Raw genomic sequence first — 25367 nt, 5'->3', positions numbered from 1 at the left:
CACTTCATTATAAGGCAAACAACTTTATGTATATGTATGAGACTGCTGTACTATAACTAAATGACTGCTGACTGAGGCAAACCAAAGATTTGCCATGTTAACTTTAAACAGACATCGCTTTGTGTTGCTGGCCCTGAGAGCTCATCCCCAGATCGCCAAGAGGAGTTCAAGTTCATTGAGCAGTTGGCTAGAGCCCAAAATTCTCCAGAGAAGCCATACCTGTCCTACTCCTTTGAATCTTTTCTGTAACCCAGCAGCCCACCTCTATGCATGAACCACACAAACAAATATGGTGGGCTCCTTCTCTCAGATCTGCAGCACTGACAGTATTCCCGGTGCTGGGCTGATATCATTGCTGAAGCTGGAAACATGGAAATAAATAGCCTTTTTATTTCTAAAGCTACATTAATATCTAAGGTCTGGATGGTCAGGGCTTAGTAGGGTGACCAGACAGCAACTGTGAAAAAATGGGACGGGGGTAGGGGGTAATAGGCGCCTATATAAGAAAAAGTCCCTAAAACCGGGATTGTCCCTATAAAAATAGGACATCTGGTCACCCGAGGGCTTAGTAACAGGGTATCTAGCTTTTCACATCTAGCTTGCGTGTTTAAAACCCACAATTTCAGCAATGAGACCAAGGGCCATGCAGTATGGAGCAAATCTCTGGTCCCTAGTGTGTGGTTTCTCCTAGGCAGGGTTGAGACAATATTCTGCGGGTGAACACAGAGCTTCAGTCCCCAGGGCTGTCAGTTTGACACCTTTTACCAGCACTAACCACACATGTGCAGAACATTTATAGAGAGTGGGGAAGAGGGTTTGATTTTGTTAAAAGTTACTATGTTCATTTCAGACTCTATTAGAAACATAGGAAAAAATGTTTGCTCAAATCTGCTCAGAGCAGGTCTAGCTGATGTGGAAGTTAAAACTTGAGCTGCAGCTAGGGTGACCAGACAGCAAGTGTGAAAAATCGGGACGGGGGTGGGGGATCATAGGATCCTATACAAGAAAAAGACCCAAAAATTGGGACTGTTCCTATAAAATCGGGACATCTGGTCACCCTAGCTGCAGCCGCCATGGTTGCCGCCATGGTTGCTGCCACCAGTAGAGTAAGTAGACAAGGCAGCAAGGCTTGTGCAGCCCAGAATCATTATAAACTATACATTACACAAAGGCCCACTCTCTCCATAGCTTCTCTGCTTTCCATTGTGATTCCTCCTGACCCAGCCACAGCTGGACTTCCTTTGGGCTTTAGCTGTTTTGTTAAACTAGTGATTTACGCTGTTTATCTCCACTTAATTAAAGATGTCTAAAAACCCAAAGGTTATATATTATAGAGTTCTCTGCACATGTCGAAGCAGCGCCAAGCAAACATTTGCCTGACAAAAGATTAACCTCAACTATGGTATGCAATTCAAGTTATTATCACTAGGCTTGTTGATATCAAGAGTAAAGGGAGGTAAATGAACACTAAACGGAACATCATACTTCATTGCTAGTAACTACATCATAGTTGAAGTTCATGCAGTTGATTTTAGCATAAAACATGCCTAAGTTCCTTTCTTTTAGGATTTGCATTGATTGTAATTGGCTCAGTGCCATTGTGGTTTTTGAAAAAAAGATTCAGATTACGAACGGGATTATTTCCTTTTATCTTTAACTAGACATTGCTCATTTTGAAAAATTATAATTTTGCTTTGGTATTTTATTTCATTTTTTAGAGAGAGTCATGCAAATTTTCAACATAAATTCCACCAATGGGTTATTTAACTTCTCAGGTCACTTGCTAATTTTGAAGATTTGATTCCAACTTTTTTGAAAGTTTATTAGCTAAACGTATAGAAAACTTCTGTTATTGTTTTTTAAACTCAACAACTTTTGGTAATCCAAAATCTGTTTCAGACCCAGGAACATGGTTAATCCATTGTTTTTATTCTTCCTAGTTAGGGTAACAGTACTTCTGGGGATTAATAATTTACTGAGTTAAAAAGCAGAAGAGTAGATGAGAAAATATATTCTAGATTGATGATGGCTTTAGTAAAGATTGACAAAACTACTCCATATGCATTATGAGTCAAAAACTGAAAGTGGAGGTACACACATGAAATACCAACATTCATTCTTCTAGACATGAAAAAAGGCAGTGCTTGTAGTGTTATGGATATATGTCACATCACTGGTTTACTTGCACTCTTCTTCTCATGAAATATGTCAGGTTCAAGTTGACAGCTATCTGTATTATTATTCTCCTAGCAGACAGATTGCTTCTTATGGCAGACTTCAATCACAAGTATTGCCCTATCATTCCAGTAGAATTTATCATCCCATATAATTTATCAGATATCCTTGTACTGGAAAGGACTCAGTGTGCTTACAGGAGTGCTGATGTATCAATAAATAATCGAATTAAATGTATAAATAACAAGGCTATCAAAAGTAATCACTGCAGAATAGTTATAAAAATGCTACCAAGGGTTTAGAACGTTTTGCTCATTGTAACATTTTTAGAGAATGTTTCTCTTTTAAAAATTATATATATCAGCAAATGGACCATTACAGTTTCAAATAAATATATGACATTTAATTTTTTAAACCTGGTACTTCTATTGGTTTATACAGGTTATGTGTAGGCGAGTTTAGGGATAAATTCCCAATTCACTGAGACTTCCTGAATATAAGCGAAGTTTAGAGAGAAGTCTTTAAAAACACCCATTTGTAAGAAGGGGAGGGGAGAGGAGAAATAACTCAACTAAGCTCTTAGAAAGATAGTAGTCTAATTTTTTTTTTAGCAGTTTAAGTACATTTTATATCGGTTTATAAAAGGGAAATCTTGCCAGACAGACAAACCTGGTTGCTTTTTTTTATAGGACTACAAAATTAGCAATCTAGAGAAAGCAGTAGTTTTAATATATTTGGATTTCAGCAAAGCAGTAGATGCAGGACCGAGCCTCAGCTGGCCTAAATTGGTGATTTGGCTGATTTACACCAGCTGAGGATCTGGTCTTGTGAATTTTTGCTCATAACATTAAATCATTAATTCAAATAGGACTTGGGTAGGAATAATCTCCTGACAAATGAAAACTGGTTGAAGGGCCATAAAAGAAAAGTTAAATGATAAACAGCAGTGTATTGAGTTGGGGAAGATATCTACTGGGCCACTGCAGGAATCAGTGCTGGATCTGGTCTGGAAGACAAAATAAACTACATTTTAATGAATTTCACAAATTATATTAAGTGGCAGGAAGGTGAAAATAAATACCAGAGAGGCCAGAGAAATAGTACATGGGACCCTACAGAGAGTCTGGAAACAGACAGAAAGAATATATTATACTGAATTCAGTGGGGAGCTCTGCTTAAAAAAAACAATGGCATGAACTGGACCAAAATGATATTCATTTTGGAATATTGCTAGCATTCGGTTGTGTAGCCGAGAAGTAGATTTTGTGCTCATCCTGTATGATTATCAATAAGTATGCTACGTCTGTTTATGTATGTTTAAACATCTATAGGAAAACAATCTAAAAGACAGATATTCAATGAGAAGTGTAGAAAACTATAATGCCAATGGAGACTTAGAAGAGTCTGATAGCGAACTGCAAGTTAGAGACAAATGTGCACCATGGAATAGTAGAAAGGCCAATAGAATTTTAGGCTGCACAAGCATCATATCACAGAACCAGGGAATTCTGGTAATCCAAGTATACTCTGTTCAGCTTCTGAGCACATCTTCACTAAAGAAGTATTGACAAATTTAGAGAGGAGCAACAAAAGTTATCAGGAGACTGGAAGGGCTAACCCACGATAGGCTTTCTAGGATTTTTTTTTTTCTTTCTAATTTTGGGTGTTTATATTAATATGAATTATGTCCCATTTGTACGGGTGAAAATAAGTTCTTATTTATATTTTTAAAATGTTTTCCATTTTAAAATGTCAGAAATTTGGCCTCCTCTGATTCAACTTGATCCCAGGGACTGACCGTTAAAGTCCTTCGGCTCCCTCTGCGAACAAACAATCTTCAGCACGGGGGGGGGGCGGCTGGGGGGGGGGGAAATTGGGATGGGGGAGGAGTGTTGTGTACATTTAATAAAACCTTTTCTCAAATTGCTGCTTCTGTGTGGTTTTACACATTAAAACACAGATATTTGTTCTGAGGTCCAGAAGGAGGTGGGAGGCAGACCAGTTGAGAGTCTCTGGGTAAAAAGATAAAAGGGTAAAAAATAGGTAGGGGTCTACTGTAGACCACCAAATAAGGAAGAGGTGGAGGATAAGGCATTTCTAGAACAAATAACTGAAATATCCAAAAGACGAGACCTGGTAGTAATGGGGGACTTGAACTATCCAGACATCTGTTGGAAAAGTAATTTGGCAAAACACAAAATTTCCATTAAGTTCTTGGACTGTGTAGGGGACAACTTTTTGTCCCAGAAAGTGGAGGAAGTAACCAGGGGGGACAACCATCTTAGACTTGATTCTGATCAACACGGTGGAATTGGAAGTGAATCTGAAGGTGGAAGGCATTTTGGGTGAAAGTGAGCATGAAATTATGATTTCATGGTTTTAAGGGAAGGAAGGAGTGAGAGCAACAGAATAAAGATAATAGACTTCAACAAACTCATAGAACTGGTAGGTAAGGTCCCATGGGAAGAAAATCTAAGGAAAAAAGTAGTTCAGGAGAACTGTTAGTTTCTCAAGTAAACAATATTAAAGGCACAATTGCAAACTATCCCGATGTGAAGGAAAGATAGGAAGCGTAGTAAGAGGCCAATATGGCTCTAGCAGGAGCTTTTTAATGATCTGAAAAATCAAAAAGAAATCCTACAAAAAGTGGAAATGAAGATGAATTGCTTAGAAGGAGTATAATATAAAAGAATAGCACAATCATGTAGGAATAAAATAAGAAAGACTAAGGCACAAAATAAGGTACACCTAGCAAGGGACATAAAAGGCAATAAGAAGAGGTACTTTAAACACAGTAGGAGCAAGAGAAAGACTAAGGAAAGTGTGGATCCTCTGCTTAGCGGGGGGAAAAGAGCTAATAACTGATGACATCAAAAAAGCAGAGGTGTTTAATGCCTATTTTGCTTCAGTCTTCACCAAGGAAGGTTAAATGGTAACCAGATACTCAACACATTTAATATTAACAACAAGGGGGAAGGAATGCAAGCCAAAACAGGGAAAGAGCAGGTTAAAGAATATTTACGTAAATTAGATGTATTCAGTTTGGCAGGACCAGATGAAATTCATTATAGGATACTTAAGGAACTAGCTGAAGCAATCTCAGAACCATTAGCAATTATCTTTGAGAACTTCTGGAGGACGGGTGAGGTCCCCAAAGACTGAAGAAGGGCAAATATAGTATCTTTGAAAGGGGGAACAAAGAGTTCCCAGGGAATTATAGACCAGTCAGCCGAATTTCAACACCTGAAAAGATAGTGGAATAAATTATTAAACAATCAATTGGCAAGCACATGGAGGATAATAGGGTTATAAAAAAATAGCCAGCATGGATTTATCAAGAACAAATCATGCCAAACCAACCTAATTTCCTTCTTTGACAGAGTTCCTGACCTAGTGGATAAGGGAAAGCAGCAGATGTGTTATACCCTGATTTTAGTAAGGCTTTTCATACAGTCCCACATGACATTCGCATAATGAAACTAGGGAAACGTGGTCTAAATGAAATTACTATAAGGCAGCTGCACAAATGGGTAAAAGACCTTACTCAAAAACTTATCAATGATTCACTGTCAAACTATCAGGGGAAATTGTGGGGTCACCCAGGGGTCAGTCTTGGGGCTGGTACTATTCAGTATTTTCATTAACAACTTGAATAATGGAGTGGAGAGTATGCTTATAAAATCTGCAGGTGACACCATGCGGGGGAGGGGGGGTTGCAAGTAGTTTGGAGGACAGGATTAGAATTCAAAATGACCTTGACAAACTGGAGAATTGGTCTGAATACAACAAGATGTGAAATTCACTAAATCCAAGAGCAAAGTACTTCATTTAGGAAGGAAAGATCTGCACAACTACAAAATGGGGAATAAACTGGCTAGGCACTAGTACTGCTGGAAAGGATCTGGGGGTTATAATGGATCACAAGTTGAATGAGTCAACAATGTGATGCAGCTGCAAAGAGAGCTAATATTCTACAGTGTAGAAACAGGAGAATCGAATGTAATAAACAGGAGGTAACTGTCCTACTCTGCTCGGCACTGGTGAGGCCTCAGCTGCAGTACTGTGTCCAATTCTGGGCACTGCACTTTAGGAGAGATGTGAACAACTTGGAGAGAGTCCAGAGGAGAGCAACAAAAATGATTAAAGGTCTAGAAAACCTAACCTATGAGGAAAGGTTAAAAAAAACTGAGCATGTTTAGACTTGAGAAAAGATGACTGATGGGGGGACCTGATAACAGTCTTCAGATGTTAAGGGCTGCTATGAAGGAGACTGCGATCAATTGTTCACTGAAGGTCAGATAAGAAGTAATGGGCTTAATCTGTAGCAAGGGTGATTTAGCTCAGATATTAGGGAAAATTTTCTAACTATAAGGGTAATTAAGCTTCCAAAGAAGGCTCTGGAATCCCCATCTCTGGAGGTTTTTAAAACAGTTTGGACAAACACCTGTCAGGGATAGTCTACGTTTAACTGGTCCTGCCACAGCGCAGGGGCTGGACTTGACTTCTCAAAGTCCCTTCAAGCCCTTCATTTCTATTATTCTATCCATTTAAACCTAAGTCTAGAAATATTTATGTGGAAAAATGAAGAGATCCAGATATACATATGGGCTAAGAGCGAAACGAGTGTTTGAAGGATGATAACATCAAGGAAGAGAGAAATTGTAGATGTGCATATAAACATATGGGGATGGGAACATTACAGTTGAATATCAGGAGGAATTAACTGTCAGGAGAGTCATATCCTATCATCACATTTTTAGCAAAACTCCTCATTACGATCAACAGGAAGTTTTGCTTCTAATTTGGCCACACAATATTGCCCAAACATGTTGACTACATTATAGAATCTGCCAAGGAAACAGTGGAAGTCCCAGTGTTGGGGACACATAAAACATTAGAAAATAGACTGACGAGAGCAATCTTATAATAGCAGGGAGTTGGACTAGTCAATCCGATAGAGCTCTACCTTACACAGTTCTATATCTTCTGAAATAAATGTTTAGCTCTGATCAGGTCTAAAATCACATGCAAAACTTTATGAGTAGATTGTTCTCACTTCACAGCTATAACAAAATTTGCATATGCTGTTCTACCCAGCTGCATTTTTGCATGACTGTGGGTTAATATTCTCAAAAGGACTGAGGCTCTGCCTCCATGATTTGGGCGTAAATTGCCCTCACAAAATTGGTGCTGCCATTTTTGTACATGAATTCTAGCTACAGAGCTGAGAGAACTTCTGCCTATAACTACCTGATTTTCACACAGTCAGGATTGTAAGCACTCGAATGTGTACCTACAAAAGAGTTTTTACCTTCTGAAAACTTACCTTGCCATTTCTCATGTCCAAGCTTTATACACACTAGAATTCAGATCTTTCTGTTTGCACATGCAAATCAGGTGGACACCACGGTACATGATTCGCACAAGCAAATGCAAGCTTGTTCCCATAAATCAGTGTTTCCCAAACTTGGGACGTTGCTTGTGTAGGGAAAGCCCCTGGCGGGCCGGGCCGATTTGTTTACCAGCCGCGTCCGCAGGTCCGGCTGATTGCGGCTCCCACTGGCCACGGTTTGCTGCTCCAGGCCAATGGGAGCTGCTGGAAGTGGCGCAGGCCGAGGGACATACTGGCCGCTGCTTCCAGCAGCTCCCATTGGCCTGGAGCAGCGAACTGCAGCCAGTGGGAGCCGCGATCGGCCGGACCTGCGGACGCGGCAGATAAACCAGCTCGGCCCGCCAGGGGCTTTCCCTACACAAGTGGCATCCCAAGTTTGGGAAACACTGCCATAAATCATAGAATTTGTGTGTGCAAAGCCTGTCCAGAAAAAGTGGCATGCGTAAAATTGCACCTGTACATTTAGTGACATTTTTTAAAATAGATTTGGATTAGAACATGTCTGTACAGCACTTCAGAGATGTAAAGCACTTTTCAAGCATTAAATAGTGAAAAGTAGTAGTTGCCACCTGAATGTCTTATTTCTCTACATCTGTAACTCATCAAGCCAAATTTTGCAGTCTTTGAAAAATTTACCTGTACATCCAAATCTTTCAGCATAAATGAGAGCAGAATTTGGCCCATCACGCTTAGGGGCCTGAATCGATAAGGCACTTAAATACCTGTATGTACAAAAGTTTAAGCAAATGCATAGTCTCGCTAAATGAAATCATAGTCCCACTGGAGTCGATAAGAAAACTCCCATTGATTTAAATCGGCAGGATTTCACACATAGAAGTCAATAAGAGTAGTCAGGCAACAGGGCAACTCACATGCTTAAAGTTATATATGTGCTTACATGCCTTGCTCAGTCAGGGCCGGAATGAAAACTACCTGCAGAAATTTATGAAATATTATTCCCCTTCTTAAAATGATTAGGAAAAATGTTGTTCTTGCAATAATAATAGCCTCTTATTTCAACACCAGTACATCAAAGTCTTAAAGATTTTGACTAGTGTTTATGAATAATTTGATCTAATAGTAAATCAAGCGGTAAATTAGTCATCTTTCTAGTGGCTTTTATTACGATAGCATTTGTAGACTTTAAAAATGTCACTGACCATAGCACTATAAACAATAAATTAGCCATAAATCTGTGCATTTAAAGTTGTATTGTTCCACCTGACTGATACAGACTATCCTAACTGAACTGGTGAAAGAACTGAAGACCAGGGTTTATATATTTCACTCAAACACAGAGCTTGCCATGCTATTGCTGTGGTAACAACTTTGATGGTACAATGATGTACATCCGTTTATTTTTTTAAAAGTCATAGGAGCAAAACAAAGCCAAGAAACAAGAAATCTGTTAAATATCAATAGAATAACACAATTTAGGTAACCAGAATTTCCCCCATAGGATAAGCAAAGAAATGCCACCTTGTCAAAAATGGATCTGAATTACTGCATGTCCGCAAAGCACTTCAAAGATGTAAGAGCTTTGTAAACACTATTATAATTCAAAGTACTTAAGTTACAATGGCCAAAATATACATCTTTAACAACAAGTACAATTTTATAAAGCAAGATAAATTATCTTGCAAAGGCATGCATGTCGAATTGTTTACTTTTCTTTATCCACAGATCATGAAGGAAGTTCGGAGAGCATTGTGCAATGCATCAGCTGATGACAGTAAACTCTTACTTCTCAGCGCAGTGGGAAGTGTATTCTGTAGTGGCCTAGATTACTCATATTTAATTGGCAGGTTATCCAATGACAGAAGAAAAGAAAGCACTAGGATTGCAGAAGCTATAAGGTGACCCAAGCTTACATATGATCTCTAAATTATGAAATGCAGTGTGTGATTATAAAAAATATCTGTCAGGTCGAAGAGTGTTATATATTTAAGTGTTGATTGTATGCTAATTTCAGTCCTACAAATTCATTTAACAAGAAAAAGGAATGGATTTGCTGTAGCTTTTTCTTATGAGACAGAACTCTTTTATTTCCAGTACAATGTGTTAAGATTTATTTAGTTCCACTACCTCAGTGTATTTCAAAATTCTTCCTCAAGTCTCAAATTCAAATTGAGATGTAACTTTGTTTTTTAAATTAGCTGTGGCTTCATGTTTTAACATTGTTCCTCGAAGCCACATATTTTACTTGTTTCAGTTTTCATCATTTTAATGAGTTTCAGTACAAATGGGGATCTATGACTTAGTCATGTTATATTAATATAGCAGGCGTCTAATGTATTTCAGAACCTTATTAGAAAGGTTTCTGATATTTTTCTTACATTTAAATCATGTAATTTATATGTAAATGTAGTTCTATTTTCATAACTAAAATGTGGTTTTGCTTAAAATATCAGATTATTTTAATAGAAATCCAGGGTTTATGAAGTGCTGTCTATAAATCAGTCTACACTATAAACCATCAAATGTTCCCATTATCCACAATGGTATAAATATATGACCAGATCTTCAGGTGGTGTATATCAGTGTTACTCCATTAGAGTCAATAGAACTACATCTTTTTACACCAGCTGAGAACTTGGCTCAGACTTATTATTTCCTACAAATATGTATTCCTCTTTTGAGAGCTTTCAAATTTTATGCAGAACATTCTGACATTATTATGAAGGAATCCAACTAAAGAGGATGGTTTCCTATAGATCTGGACTTCAGCTATATTAGGACAACTTGTTTTATTGTTTCAGGATATAAATTAACAGAATTATCTAACAGAAGTCAAGCCATTTTAGTAATGACCTCAGTCTGTTGATTACCAGTGTCTTGGTTACTGCTGTGACTATTGTCAGTTTCAGGGCAATTGCACCTGTATTTTTTAGGGTCCCAGCAGTCACCTCTCTTGGGCAGAGACCCGCATGTCACTCCATCCTGACTGGGGGTTCTTTAAGGTTATACAGTTCCCTGCCTACACTGTGATCTCCCCAGCAAGCTAGACTGCCAAAAAAGCCAGTGTTGGTTCTTTTCTTTCTCCCCGGGGGCTGCCACCTGTGTATTGCTGTCAGTTATAAATTATCACACAGCTCATTCTAAGCAAGCACATGTATTCTTAAGATAAAAGCATTACCGGGAAAACATTAACAACAATAAAAGCATCTACATGCATGCTGAAAAGGTTACCAGAGCTCACCCCAACTCCAACCTTGAGCCCTGGTCAGTCCTTCAAAACCCACAACTGGGTTTTCCCTGTGATAATAAGTTCATGATGGTCTCAGATTCAGAAGCAGAATCCCAACTGCAGTAAAACTATTTCTTTATACAGCTTGGGCGTGTGATCTGCAGTCTCCTGGAACAGATAATCAGCAGACAATTACCCATTCCTTAGGGCATAGTTTCAAAAGGCTGAGGTTTTGCATAACTGAAAGTGGGGAATTTGCAGTAACCTCTCCCTAAGTAGATTTCCTGGGGAATACCTCACATTTAATGTCCCAAAATCCATTCTTGTCTGGAACATTTTCAATGTAGACCTTTGAACTCCCGGGCCTCACATCACATCTGCCTCCTGGAGAGGCTACATACAATCCAAAATATATAAGATTTGCATTGAATACAATGGACCCCAAAGACACTTCAACTTAATTCAGTAAGGTCTCCCAAGAATACACAGGAAATTGCCATATCTGTCACAACTATTACAATACAATTTGGATACTTCTATTAGACATTTCTGAAACTTAAAGTAGAGAAAAACGAACGTCTTGTAAATTTAATTATATAATATTATGGCTTAAATTTTCAGAAGTGTCTTGTGAGGCTGAGGACACCTGAAGGAGGCCTAATTTTTATGGGATGGACGTTCAGCACTTTCTGAAAATCAGGCACCTTCAAAGTGTGTCAAAATCACTAGTTATGTATGAAATTGTGTGTGTGTGTGTGTGTGTATACACCCATACACACACACACACCACAATCAATATGTAAATACTTGTTTAATGTTTGTTTTATAAATATGAATGACTAAATAAACATACATTTATACACACAAAAATCCCATAGATGTATAGAGTCATACATATCCATTCAACATTTAAACAAGTATGGACCAGACTGTGATACTCTGACTCGCATTGGTAGTGCCTTACTCCACAAACAGTCGCATGGATTGTAAGCTACTATTCAGTGCAAGGAAGGATATTGCAATATGGCCCCGTATAAACTGCTCAATGAAATCTGGTATGTCCCTCATATAGGGCCTGACAACAAGCAGTGAAGTCAATTGGATTCTTATTTAAAAGGGGTGTGGATCAAGTCCTTATATAGTCCATTTTGCCATCCTTTCTTATGTTAAAATCAGTAGTAGTCTCAGAATAACATCTTTCCTCTCAGCAAGAATGTCAGATTCTGGCCCAGTCGGATTAGATTTTATGAGCATGGAAATACAATATTCTTAAACTTTTAACTTAACTGTCAATGCTTTTCTGTTGCTCAATCATTCCCTGAAAAGGGAGAAGCAGTTAACTGACTGACACAAAATAACACTGTAGAGAGAGAGAAAATGTTGCTTTGTCAGTGGGTAGGGTGCGCCAGTGTATAGTAACTTGCCCGTGTCCGTTCTCTGTATCAGCTGAGAGTGGAATGTGTTCATATCAATATTATGAGATGAAAAGAATAATTCTCACAGTGTATTCCTTCTGTCTGTGCTATAGCTCTCATATGTTGATCATAGCCTAAAACAACAGGATTGCAGTTTGTTTGTTGCACAGGCCCTTTAACCGACTACAAGCCCTGATCCTGCAATGAGAGTGCTGTGTCCATGCCAAGCTCATTGCAAGATTCAAAAGTGCACATGAAGACCATATTTTCATGTCTCCTCTAGTAAAAACAAAAGCCTTCCAAACATAACATTTTCCCCTTTCACTGTAATAAGTTCCACTGTGCAACAGTGTTTACAACTTCCAGTGCAATTCTAAGAATGTCCCCTCACATTCTACTCTCCCCTCCTGGGGTCCCCCTTTCTCCTTATAAGGCTGTCTTGTTTCTGCCAGGCTGCAGACTGTCTCCCCATGCAGCGCATTTAGCTGCTGCCTCCGATCTGTGAAGGCAGCTGCAGGGGCAAAGGGAGTTTCCTCTGCCTTCTGCACCTAGCAGTCTGGGAGTCTTGATTTTCCTCTGCATTAGGCTTTTCCAGTTTCTGATCTGTACCAAAAATCAATAGGCTTGTGCCCATTGGTGCCCAGAATACTCTGAAATTTTGGAATTGATCAAGGTTGTCACATTACAGGCAGAGAAATGCCCTTGAGTTAATCATTGGGCCTTGCTTTGCTCAGCGAAGCATGAACTATAATTCCTCTTAATCCCCTCCTTTTCCAGTAATACATCTTTGCCTTCTGAGCCCATCGATACAGTACTCTTTACTCTACTTGCCTTGCCTAGTAACCTCATCCGGTTTTATTGTCCATTGTATGAGGCGGAGTTCAGGAGCTCCCTCTTCACTCCTTATTTTCTCATGTTCAGACTCAGGCCTCTTAATATTGATCATACTGTACCTCTTTGAAAAACACATCACTGTCACTGTCAGTCCCTTTCATACATTGTAAACGCTAATATTGGGTCATCTCAAAGTCTCCTCTCTTTTTTTATTTTGTTGTTGTTGAAAATAAACCCCTTTCTCTTATATCCCAATCCAGCATAGTACCTAAGGACATGCTTAACTTTAAGCCTGTATATAGTCACATGGTCAAAGTTAAGCATACACCTGTGCTTTGCTAAAATCAGGGCCTTAATCTTTCCATGAGATCTGCCATCATCTCCAGTATCAAAATCCTGCTCTCAGATGCACAAGTATAGGTCCCATTGATCTCAACAGGAAATCTGCAAGCACATCCAAGGACAAATGTCTTTAAAGGAATCATGGGCTTCCACAACATACTCCATATGAGACTTGGCAGTAATAGTATCACCTCTTGCTTTGCATTTTCCTTCTGCTAATATAATTCAGTATTTTGTTTGCCTTCTCTCTTGCTGTGCACTGGTTTGATGGAACCCATAATTCGTCCACAATTACACCCACACTTTTTCCTGATCAGTGTACAGACTGTTCTGTTTCGCACAAATTCCATACCCTTGTTCCTAGAAGGCAGGTGACTTATTTCAAAGCTCTTATTGCACTACATTTACTGTGTTCTCGCCCTCTCACCTAAATGAGCCAACCCATTTTGCATTTGACTGCATTATTTCTGCTTCCCCTCTTTTATCTCCCCCCATCAGTTCAAATTTGTTGTAAGAGGTGGGACAGGGAGATCTTTGTTATACCTTAATCTAAATCACTTCTAACAAAGATCCAGCAAGTGACCTCTGGTTACCACTCTAATAATCTCATTTCAATGTAGTTTTTTCCAGTCTGTGGCTCCCCTTTGTGTCTTTCTCTTTCTGCTTGTGTGTATTCTTTAGATCACCCTGTTTTATCTCTATTCCATGTCTCAGTATGATACCTTACCATTAATCTTTGATGCAGAGCCTTGGGTTCCTTAACGTACGTATACAACAGTGCACTCATTGAGTTTCCCTCCTCTTTCATTCTGCAATATATTTAAAGGACTCCATCAAGTTAGCTAAGCAAGACCACCTGAATCCATGCTGGCCTTCCTTGAATAGAGTGAGAGCCACTAAGTATACAACCCATCACTTACTGGTCCAGAAATAATACTAGCCCTAACCATACCGCAAAAAGGTACCATGTTCCAGGCATTCCAGTTACTCTACACAAACCAAATACAATTTAAGAGAAATCATTTGATATTCCATAGTATTCTTATAAATTAATTACAGACAAATCAGCTGAAGTGTTCATCTGGGGAAAAGCCCAGTAGACGGCATAAAAACTGAGCAAGGCATTTGACATTCAGATCTGTTTTCAGATACATAGTTTAAACTCAAGAACTAATTTAAGTGTTTCCCTACTCAAGAACTTCCTTTTTTTTTTTATTTTAGGGATTTTGTAAAAGCTTTTATTCAATTTAAGAAGCCAATTGTAGTTGCTATCAATGGCCCAGCTCTTGGGTTGGGAGCTTCTATCTTACCACTATGTGATATCGTTTGGGCAAGCGAGAAGGCTTGGTTTCAGACCCCATATGCGACGATCCGACTCACTCCAGCTGGCTGCTCATCGTATACATTCCCACAAATACTGGGTGTTGCTCTGGTAAGGCACTTTTCTCCTAGAATTGCTCAGCAGGCTTGGTTAATTCCATATTGTTTTGCACTGTTTTTATGACTGTCACAGAACTTGACACATTTTACAGTCTCTGGTTAAGAGAGGACATGAGAAGAGGGGCCATTTTCAAGGATGTGTCAGGGAAGGAACAAATTGCTTTGGCAAAGCTAAGGTGGGAGGTTTCAAAGTATCTTTCTGCACCATGCTAGACTCATGCAATAGCTAGTTAATAGGGTACACTGGGGCTTTACACTGCTGTCTGCTTCACAAGTGTAAATCTGGAGTAATTCCATTAGTCACTTAGTTTACCCCAGTGTAAAAAAAGATCAGAATTTGACCCCCATAATAGCTTATACTTGCTGTCATGGATCAGTGTCGTATCATTGCCTATATACTGACAGTTACCCTTTCAAAATCACTGACATCACTATGCTGATATGAACAGCTAATGTGTTTTTTTAATTTGCCTATACAATGCTTAGATGTCACTGCCAAAAACACTTTATAAGTACTTCTCACTAAGGAGAAGGATGAAAATATTTGCAAGTCTTATTTGACCATAGCACTAGGCATATGTGGTCTAGGACAGAAATAAATCACCATCCAAGAGCTTGAGTGAGCCTTTTCTTTTGCAGGCAAATGAAATGTTGTTCTGTGGGAGAAAGCTAACAGCACAGGAAGCCTGCAGCAGAGGACTTGTGTCACAAGTATTTTGGCCAACAACATTCAGTCAAGAAGTGATGCTGCGAGTAAAGGAAATGGCATCTTGCAGCGCAGTGGTAAGAAATCTATCAGTTTTTGTTTCTATCAGCTAGATTACAACTCGTATTAAGGAATTAAATAGAAACTTGTTCAGTTATAGGCAAAAGGAATTTATAACTATAACTTCACTGAAAACACGGAAGGTGTGCTACAAGGGGTAGGCATGTACTAGAGAACTAGATTCTCAACTCCTGTAGTAAAACCTCTGGAGAGGAGAGCTAATGGAAGGAAGTCTGTGCAAGGACTGCTCATGGATTTCTTCCCAGGTTGTTTCACTTCCTCTTCCCAATATGGAATGGATTGTAGGGCTCATTGATGAACCAGGGGGATCCACACACAGAGCCAGGGGGTCAGCAGGAGACCTGCACCTCCATGTGGACTCTCTGTCCCTCCCTGCAGCTTCTCCTCTGCTCCCTGCAGCATGGCTCCAATCGAGTTGCATTGCCACTGCCTTTAAAAATGGGACACCCCCCCTACCCCAGTGAAGGGGAGCCAGTGGAGGGGAGGGGAAAATGTATGTCCCCATCTCCTGCTTTCATCCATCACTAGGCTGCCAATTCCCTCCCTCCCTTTCCCCCCTCCCCCCGATAGTTTCTGACCCCACAGAGCATTCTCTTGAGGTCCATGTAGGTGAGATCCATGCAAGGATCTTGGGAGCCAAATCTGGTCCAAGGGGTTATTACTTCCCTGTTTTCAGATTGCAGCTTAGTGGCTGTTAAAACCTCTGCTTTCCAAGGCCCTTTTCCCATGTGTATTCCTGCATCAGCTCCATCTAAGCTTTTAAAAGAAATGTAATATAAACAGTAACAATGAAAACCACAGCCTCCCTAAAACAGCACGAACAAAATGAAAGCAACTGGTAGCCATTTGTACTTAATTCTTTAGTTATACTGCATGCCCCTGGCATTCTTAGGGCTTGTCTACACTTACATTGTATAGCGCTCTCACTTGCTGGCTCAGGGAAGTGAAAAATCACCCCCCTAAGGGCAGCAAGTCTGAGCGCTTTAAAGCGCTAGTGTAGACAGGCTCCGAGCACAGGGAGCCGCACTCCCAGCACTCAGAGCTAATCCCCTCATGGAGGTGAATTACCAGGAACGCTGGGAGAGCTCTCTCCCAGCGCTCGCACACGACCACACTCACACTTCAAAGCGCTGCCACGGGAGGGTTCCCGCGACAGCGCTTTGAAGTTTCCAGTGTAGCCGTGCCCTTAGCATTCTTTGACTTCACTTAAAAGACCTGTCGTTCAAGGCACAGTAGAGGCACAGAAGATTTTTAATTAAATCAAGTGTAGATTACACTGCTCTACAGCCAAAATGCTTCTGAAATAAATGTAGTCAAACTTTACTAATTCTGGGTCACTGAGACGAAAATGATGCTTAAAATTGTTGATTGGCTCTAGTTTTCAAGATATGCTATTGGGTCAATATATACGACCCTTGACTTGGGAATGGCAGAGGATAAGTGAGTTATAAAGGGAAGGGATCTCAATTTAAACCAGAAATGACTAAAATACATCTTTGACTGGATCTATGAATAAATCTATGACTGGGTTTGGACAGTACTTGCTTTTTAGGCAAAACAATGAATGATGCAATCTGAAACTGGTATTGCGTCATACATGATATGAATTGCGTCATGTTATTCCTAGAAGTCATGGATGATGCAATCATAACGAAGCTTACATCACTCTGCTGAACAAATTGCCCTATATCAGCTCTAGAAATCATACAGTGTTGTGCTCTCTTATTTGTCAGTGTTTGATTTTGCAAAGGGACACATTTCTGTTTAGCTGAAGTGAGCAGAGATGCCTCGTACTTGTGTGAACAGTGCAGATAACTTCTGCTATGTTTGTGGTGAAGTGACTTTTGCATCGCAAAAGCGCAGTATAACCACTATGGTTAAGAAAGCCTATCACCTTTATTTTGGCTGCAAAATTGGAGATCAGGACAAGAGATGGGCCCCACACATATGCTGCAACATTTGTGCAACAAATCTTCACCAGTGGTTGAACAGGAAAAGGAAATCTATGCCTTTTGCAGTGCCAATGATTTGGAGAGAGACAACAGATCATACCAGCGATTGTTACTTCTGCATGGTGCCTCCAGTTGGGAAAGGTGTGTCAAAGAAGAAAAAGTGGCATTATCCAAACATTCCAGCAGCTATACGCCCAGTACCCCACGGAGAAGGACTGCCAGTTCCTGATGCACCAGAATCATTCTCACTTGAGTCAGACGAGGAAGAGGAAGAGGATGAAACTTCTGGTCCTGAACCATCAATGTCACAGGACCCACATTTTCTCCCATCCTCCTCCTCTGAACCACACCTCATAACACAAGGTGAACTGAATGACCTTGTCAGGGATTTGGAACTACCCAAGAGTAAGGCAGAGCTGTTGGGCTCCAGACTACAGCAGTGGAATCTCCTGGCAGGTGATGTTAGGGTTTCCATGTTCCGTGACCGTCAAAAGGATCTTGTCCCATTCTTCTTCATGGAAGGTGATCTTGTAGCCTGCAACAACATCGATGGTGTGATGGCAGCCCTCAACATCGTTCACGATCCAGATGAGTGGAGACTGTTCATTGATTCATCGAAGACGAGTCTTAAAGCTGTTTTACTGCATAATGGCAATGTTTTGCCATCAATTCCAGTTGGTCATGCAGTCCATATGAAGGAAACCTATGACAACATGAAACAACTTTTGAGGTGCATAAACTATGACCAACAACAGTGACAGCTTTGTGGCGATTTGAAGGTTGTTGCTCTCTTGCTTGGTCTGCAGACTGGATACACAAAGTACTGCTGTTTTCTCTGCGAATGGGATAGTCGTGCAAGAGATTCCCACTACATCAAGAAAGATTGGCCACTCTGACAGTCATTGGAGCCTGGGAGGAAAAGTGTTCAGCATCCACCACTTGTTGAATCAAGGAAGATTTTGTTACCACCCTTACACATCAAGCTGGGTCTGATGAAGAATTTTGTCAAGGCCATTGACAAAACACAAGCAGCTTTCAAGTACCTCCATGGAAAATTTCCAAGGTTAAGTGAAGCTAAGATAAAGGAAGGTGTCTTTGTTGGTCCTCAGATTCGTGAACTTCTTCGAGATGATGCATTTGACCATGCACTGCGTGGCAAGGAAAAGACGGCATGGAAAGCCTTCCAGTTAGTGGCAATGAATTTTCTCGGAAACAACAAGGCAGACAACTACAGGTTGTTGGTGGAAAACCTCCTCAAGGCATACAAAAGCCTTGGTTGCAACATGTCACTAAAGATACATTTTTTGCACTCTCATCTAGATTTTTTTCCACCGAACTGTGGAGCAGTGAGCGACGAGTACGGCGAGCGATTTCACCAGGACATTGCAGCAATGGAGAAACGCTATCAGGGCAAATGGAGCCCATCAATGCTTGCAGACTATTGCTGGACAGTGACAAGAGATGCTCCATTTAATGAATACTAGAGACAAGCCAAGAAGCGCCGAGTAGACACTGAATAGGACTAAACTATGTACATCATAGTTTTTTGCCTTTTGTTTCATAATAAATTTTATTTCTATAACCCTTTTGCTGATTTTTAAAGTGTAACATAAACAAGACAGGTGAAATATTATCATGTAAAGCAACCATAAACACATGAAAAGACCTAGGTTTACAATTTATGATTAAAACTCTACTATCTACACAATATACATAGACATAAAATGTAAAAACTTAAATAGCTTAGAAACAGTAGCCAATCAGTTGTTTTAATTGTCAGATTTGAATTCAGCACATCAAAATACATAATAAATAGCACATTTTATCTCTGAAGCAGACGACTTCTCAAAAATTGTAGACCATTGTTACATCTCGTAAAAGATACTCAGAACTAAACCCACCATGAATTGGTCTTTGGAAATGCAGCATAAGCTTATCAGATCAGGCTGATACGTCCTATATTATATGAGCTGGGAAGCGCTCTGAATCTCATCCTACATTCTCCATTCCCCCACACACGGATCAGGTGTACAACAGCATCTTCTACTAAAGTCTGTTAGATTGAAGAAAGGTGTTAAGATAGGTGTTAAGCAATGGTCTCAAGTTGCAGTGCGGGAAGTCTAGGTTGGATATTCGGAAACACTATTTCACTAGTAGGGTGGTGAAGCTCTGGAATGGGTTACCTAGGGAGGTGGTGGAATCTCCATCCTTAGAGGTTTTTAAGGCCCAGCTTGGCAAAGCCCTGGCTGGGATGATTCAGTTGGTGTTGGTCCTGCTTTGAGCAGGGGATTGGACTAGATGACCTCCTGAGGTCTCTTCCAACCCTACTTTTATGATATGACCAAGCATGAGCTACCTATCAAAAGGGTTAAAAGTTATAAAGGAGTTAGGAGTCTAGATTGAGCTCAAAAGTAGAATATAATGGTCTCATTCTAGTTCCTTGTGGACAATTGTACATAAAAATACAAAACAAAAACCACCACAAAGAAAAAAAACAGCAACCTCATAATTGACCTGTTTACAGTCTATTGAGAAGAAACAAACAGTTCTGGAATAGTAACAAGTTACAGTGCAAAACTGAGAGGATACCTTAGTCTAGGACTCAGTTGTTTGGTAGAGCTTGCTCCCTTTTGTCTCCCTTTTCTACAGACACTAACATCTTGTATTAACCCCCTGCCCTTAGAACATAGTGAAGCATGGAACATATCCCAATTTCATTTAACTATTAGAGTTCCTTTGGGTTTTGTATGTAAAAAAAAGTAAAGAGAGACAATCTAATTTGGCTTAAGACAGTTTCTAAATTAAGGCGGCCTAAGTAAGGCCCCCAATAATGGAGGCACCTGAAATCACTATTTACTTTTGAAAATCTTGGGACTGGTGCATAAATACAAATGTCTGTGCCGAGTATCAGTAGCTTCCACTGACTTCCGGTAGAGTGGTGGCTGCTTAATACTTCTGAAAAATCAGGTCCAACTTCTCTACACCACGGAGATAATTATTTAAGTGGTAAAACACTGTTAATACTGCTGTCCATAATAAGTCGAACAGATCAAAAATTTAAAAACACCTTTGCTAATATTTTCACTTTAGGTATTAGAAGAGTCTAAATGCCTGGTGCGGAGCTTCCTGAAATCTGGACTTGAAGATGTGAATGAAAAGGAGTGTCAGATGTTAAAACAGCTGTGGAGTTCTTCCAAAGGACTGGATTCATTATTCAGCTACTTGCAAGACAAAATCTATGAAGTCTGAAATCATAGCTTAACTTCGAGAGAAAACATTCCAAGTGTAAAGAGTTCAAACATTACCTGTGTTTGAAAAGCAGAGGGAACGCATCCTTGAGATGAATTTGTGACAGTGTATCTTAATACATATGGTTGTGTCAATTTCCTTGTGAGTTAAATTGAGAAGTTACACAGCTGCTTCTAGCTGGTTTGATTTTGTGTAATCAAGATGGAGGCAGGCTTGGTCAGCGCACATAAATTCTACTGAGTGCTGCATCATTCACATGCTCATCCAGTTAGAAGTGTACATTCCACGTGCTGAAAAGCACTACTGTGGCCCAGTAAGGCACACCATCTGTAATGATTTATTTTATCTGTCCTTTTTTTAACTTATTCTTGCTTTGCAACAAATGTCTGTGCTGACACTGAGGGCTCGATCTGAAAATCAGGTCACAGTAACATTCTGCAGACCCAGATTATTATACTTCAGAAATCTTTTAATTATTTTTTTAAGTTCTAACAATGTAATGAAAAAACCTGATAATTTATGTGTATAATATGTAAAGTTAGTTTTGGGAAAAAAAAAAAAAACTACTAGGATTTTTTTCTTTCATTGAATTTATTTAACTTATTTATTTTATGTTTGTATGCAACTGTTTATTGATCATATAGATATTATTTTCATACTTCCCTTGACTGGATTAATGGTTTCACATGAGAATGCAAGTAGCCCAGTGCATTTTTAACAGTGAGCTGTGTATACAATAAAGAACATACAGAAATCACCAAATGTCTGGGCACTAAAAGTGACAGCCATGTACGTGTTCCTTTATGTGTGAAATTGTACAAAGATGTATTGAAGTCGAGTCATAGTTTGTTAAACTCGTTAAGGAAAATCAGTGGCAGCTGCAATAGTGAGTCCCACACAAGTCTCTCTTCACTTCCTGCCTTTTTGAGGAGCACTGAAGGGCTTGCCAACAAAATGCTTTAAGTTTACTATTTTCTTATTAGCTGGACATTAATAACAGGGTGTGTGGTGCCCTTATGTGGCATCATAGTGTTCTTCAGGTTTAAACATCTCCTTTTGGTCTGAAGTCTACAAACAAACCCTTGTGAGCCTTAGTCTATCTGCCTGATTGCTCAGTTGTGGGATAATTAATACTCTGGAGGCATCTGGGTCTGGGATAGGAGTTTTATAAAAAGGTGCTAGGTTTTGAACTGGGTGGAGACAGAGTTTTTGTTTTGCTTTTCCAATACTCCATGGCTGGCCACCCCATGATCTGGTTATGCGGAAGAAAAAAAAAATCTATGGCTGTCCATAAAAACAGTCTGTGATAAAGTGAAAGAAAAAAGAAAAAAAAAAAAAAGAAATCTAATTTGCTGTTTCAAAATGTGACCCTAATATTTTTCAGCAATACTGACTTTTGAACACTGGATTCAAAAGTCTAGCAGGCAGTTAGGGAGGAAATAACATGAACATGTTCAGTGAATCAAACTGCTATATTAGTATGCCCAAATCAAAATCTCTCAAAGCAGAAAATTTGCACCTTTGTTTCTTTAGTGATTTGTGCACTTGCTCTCCATCCTTGAGCTCACTGCCCAGATTACAGTTTAAAAGAACCACAAGTGAGCTGAGGGGTTTGTTCGTTTTTTCCTTACAATCTTTCAAAAAAGAGTCTCAATAAAGTCTTTGAGAGACTGCAAACCGACAATTCTAGTGAGCAGTAGGTTTCCACAAAGTCCATCCATCTTTTCGTTTTTCATAGTTAAAAGTAAAATACCTTCCATTTACATTCTATATATGTTCCTAGGGCCAAATTGTGCCATTGATTTTTTTTTTTTTTTTTTTTAAAGCAGAGCGCTAGGTCAGAACCCTCCCCCCCCCCCCAATTCTGCTTAGAGTGTAAAAAAAAAAGGGGGGGGGGGCAGAATCTGACCTGTAGTTAGAATTTGTTTAAATGTCTTCAAAATGCAACATTGTACATGATTATGGAGTGACTCTTATTTTTCAGTGGTCTAAAATAAAGGGTAATTCTTTCAGTACAAATATGAAATGGTTGATACAGCACTTGTTATATGTTAAGGGTTGCTTACTTGTTAGGCCCCCTAGCAAAATTTAAGTGTGTGTTCAGGTTATGCACATGCTTAAAGGCTTTGCTGGCTCAGGGCCATAGAACCCAATCATATAAGCATGCACACAAGTCACTTACTTCAGTGGGATTAGTCACATGCATAAGTGTTTGTGCAATCAGGCTTCCAATATGGGACTTTAGAAAAAAAATCAGGAAAAGTATCATGATGCCCCAACTTCCATTTTTTCTTATACTGGTCCAGAGAGGTACAACTCCAGGTCATGTAAAATATGTCAGTAAAATACTAGAAAGTTTATTTCAATACTGTGCTTGTTATATGTTGATATATCTAGGAAAATTCCTCTCAGCAGTATGAAGATGCATTTTATCACAGAAGGTTTTAGAACAAAAAAGAATCATAATTCAAATCAACTTTAAAATGCACCATTTCAATTGCATTTTCAAATATTCACATTAATATTTTGTTTGACAAAGGAATGGTTGAAATATGTTTTTTCATAAAAGGAGCTAATAATATTTAATGTTTAATTGTTCACATCTAAATAATTACAGTCTAGTTTCTATAGAATTTGTTTTTCTTTCAGAAAAAGGCTAATATTTCAAAAGCTTCCTTTTTGAGTATTTAAGGCTCAGAATTGATTTTCTCTTCTGTTTCGGTCTTTATTGCTATTCAGATCCATAGATGTACTGTACATATTAGTCTGGGTACCTTTACTAATATTCACAGTATTTAAAAAAAATGCAATTTGTTGTTAAGTACGTTATTTTATTCTTGTGTAAATTGTTTTGTACAATCTTTAAAAATCTGCAGTTTTGCATTTGTAGATATTCAAGGTAAGCAATTTATTTTGTGTTGTCTTGCATGTATATTTTTTGCTGTAGATAAGTGTTGTTTAGTTTACTACTTCAGTACATTTCTGTTTAAACCAATAAGCTTACAAACTTTAATACAGTATATATTTTCAGAATATAAACTTTTATATTTCTGTGGTAGGTTAGGGTATGCGTTTTAGGCAATCTTTTTCACTACTATTAATTGTTCTTTTAATCTATAGTATACTGGTTTTGTGCCAATAGTTTTTCACTAGAATAAAATGCTCTTTTAATGTTAGGGATATATACAGACAGGTTTGCTGGGGGTGGTGCGCAGGTCTTCTGTTTTGTTTTGTTTTTTGCCAGCCTTGAAGTAACTGATTTTAAAGTGTAATTTGTAAATTTATTGCATTTGTGAATAAGCCTTACCATTAGGTACAACAAATCTTAAAACTTCGCATCTGCATATGTAGTATTAAGGACTTCCCCAAGTAATCTCTGCAAAACAGTTGGCAAAATCAGAGTATAGGGCCTTAAGTTTTTCTTGTGAAAAGGATAATACGGGTTGTTTTTTTTTTTAACAACATAGTTAGAGACTTGTCAGTTTGGGCTTTGTTCTATATAAAATGTGCATATTGTTCTCCCAACCACAGTAGTTAATCTCAGGCTTTTTGTGGCTGGGTCTATAAAAGTCAAATCTGGCTAAAGCCAGCACTCTTTAGGAGACACTAAAGAAGTTTACATAAGAGACTTATAGACAATCTTAATCATAGTACATTTAAATATTCAGTATCCTGGATGTGTTATCTGTGTCTACCCAGTTAACTGTATGTTTTAAGCCATATTAATCTCTTTACCACTACTTTAATACTACACTGAAAGTCATTCCCTAACTTATCTACAGGTTGACAGGATTGTGATTTCTAGTGAATAAAAATATTATGCCTTCCATAAAAACAAAGGACCAAAGAACTACATTATTCTAACAAAGCATTAGTTACTTAGCAAGTGAACTAGTCTGACATTTATAGTGACGATCAAATGGTCTCTTCCTGCTACAAACATTTCATTCTCATTCATTTTAAGCATAAGGGGGGAAATGTATCCACTAGACTATTGGAAAATGAGCAATGTTCTGCTAAGCTGGCATGTCTATTGGTAAGGCTTATTACCAAACCTCTGAGATGAAGCAAAGAACCAAAAATTCACAAAATCTGTCTCTGTAAATTTATTTGATTTCAAGCTAATAACTTGCACAAGAAATTAAAGGTAGAACTTTGCAAATTAGGCCCTTACGTTATTTTGTCAGAACGTCATGGAACAGACTAAAACCGTTTCTAATATTTGTAATGATGAGTACATAATATAATATTATAAGGGTACAGGCACCCCTTTATCACAGTGTTGTAAATATTTTCTGAAACTGGTACAGTACGGAGAGACTTGTATCTTGATATATCAAATATTGACTGTCTACATCAAATTGTACACAATATATTTGTTGATGGTCCTGTAACTAGTGTATGGACACATTTCTGGGTGCCTTAGAAGTTGTATTTTTCATGTGTGTTAATATGCAGTATTTATACATTGTGAGAAGCTGCTTTGAATAAAAACATTGAAACTTCATTGCAATTTAGTGATTTTCAATTTTCCAGGAATCAAAATGATTTTGGTAAATGGATGCCATACAGAAAAGAGGGTATTATAAAGTGA

General features: G+C 38.8%; 1 protein-coding gene across 1 annotated transcript in view; it reads left to right on the top strand.

Annotated features, from left to right (window-relative positions):
- Nucleotides 1–22595, top strand: part of CDYL2 (chromodomain Y like 2) — an 80075-nt gene extending 57480 nt beyond the window's left edge. The window contains exons 4-7 of the mRNA XM_054048624.1: nucleotides 9251–9423; nucleotides 14567–14777; nucleotides 15425–15568; nucleotides 20615–22595. Coding sequence (XP_053904599.1) covers nucleotides 9251–9423; nucleotides 14567–14777; nucleotides 15425–15568; nucleotides 20615–20773 — 687 coding nt within the window. The 3' untranslated portion in view covers nucleotides 20774–22595. The remainder of the gene's footprint in view (nucleotides 1–9250; nucleotides 9424–14566; nucleotides 14778–15424; nucleotides 15569–20614) is intronic.
- The last annotated feature ends 2772 nt before the right edge of the window (nucleotides 22596–25367 follow it).

The sequence above is a fragment of the Malaclemys terrapin genome, chromosome 14 (assembly GCF_027887155.1).
Source record: "Malaclemys terrapin pileata isolate rMalTer1 chromosome 14, rMalTer1.hap1, whole genome shotgun sequence".
Taxonomy (NCBI): Eukaryota; Metazoa; Chordata; order Testudines; family Emydidae; genus Malaclemys; species Malaclemys terrapin.
This window is presented reverse-complemented; position numbering and strand designations above follow the sequence as displayed.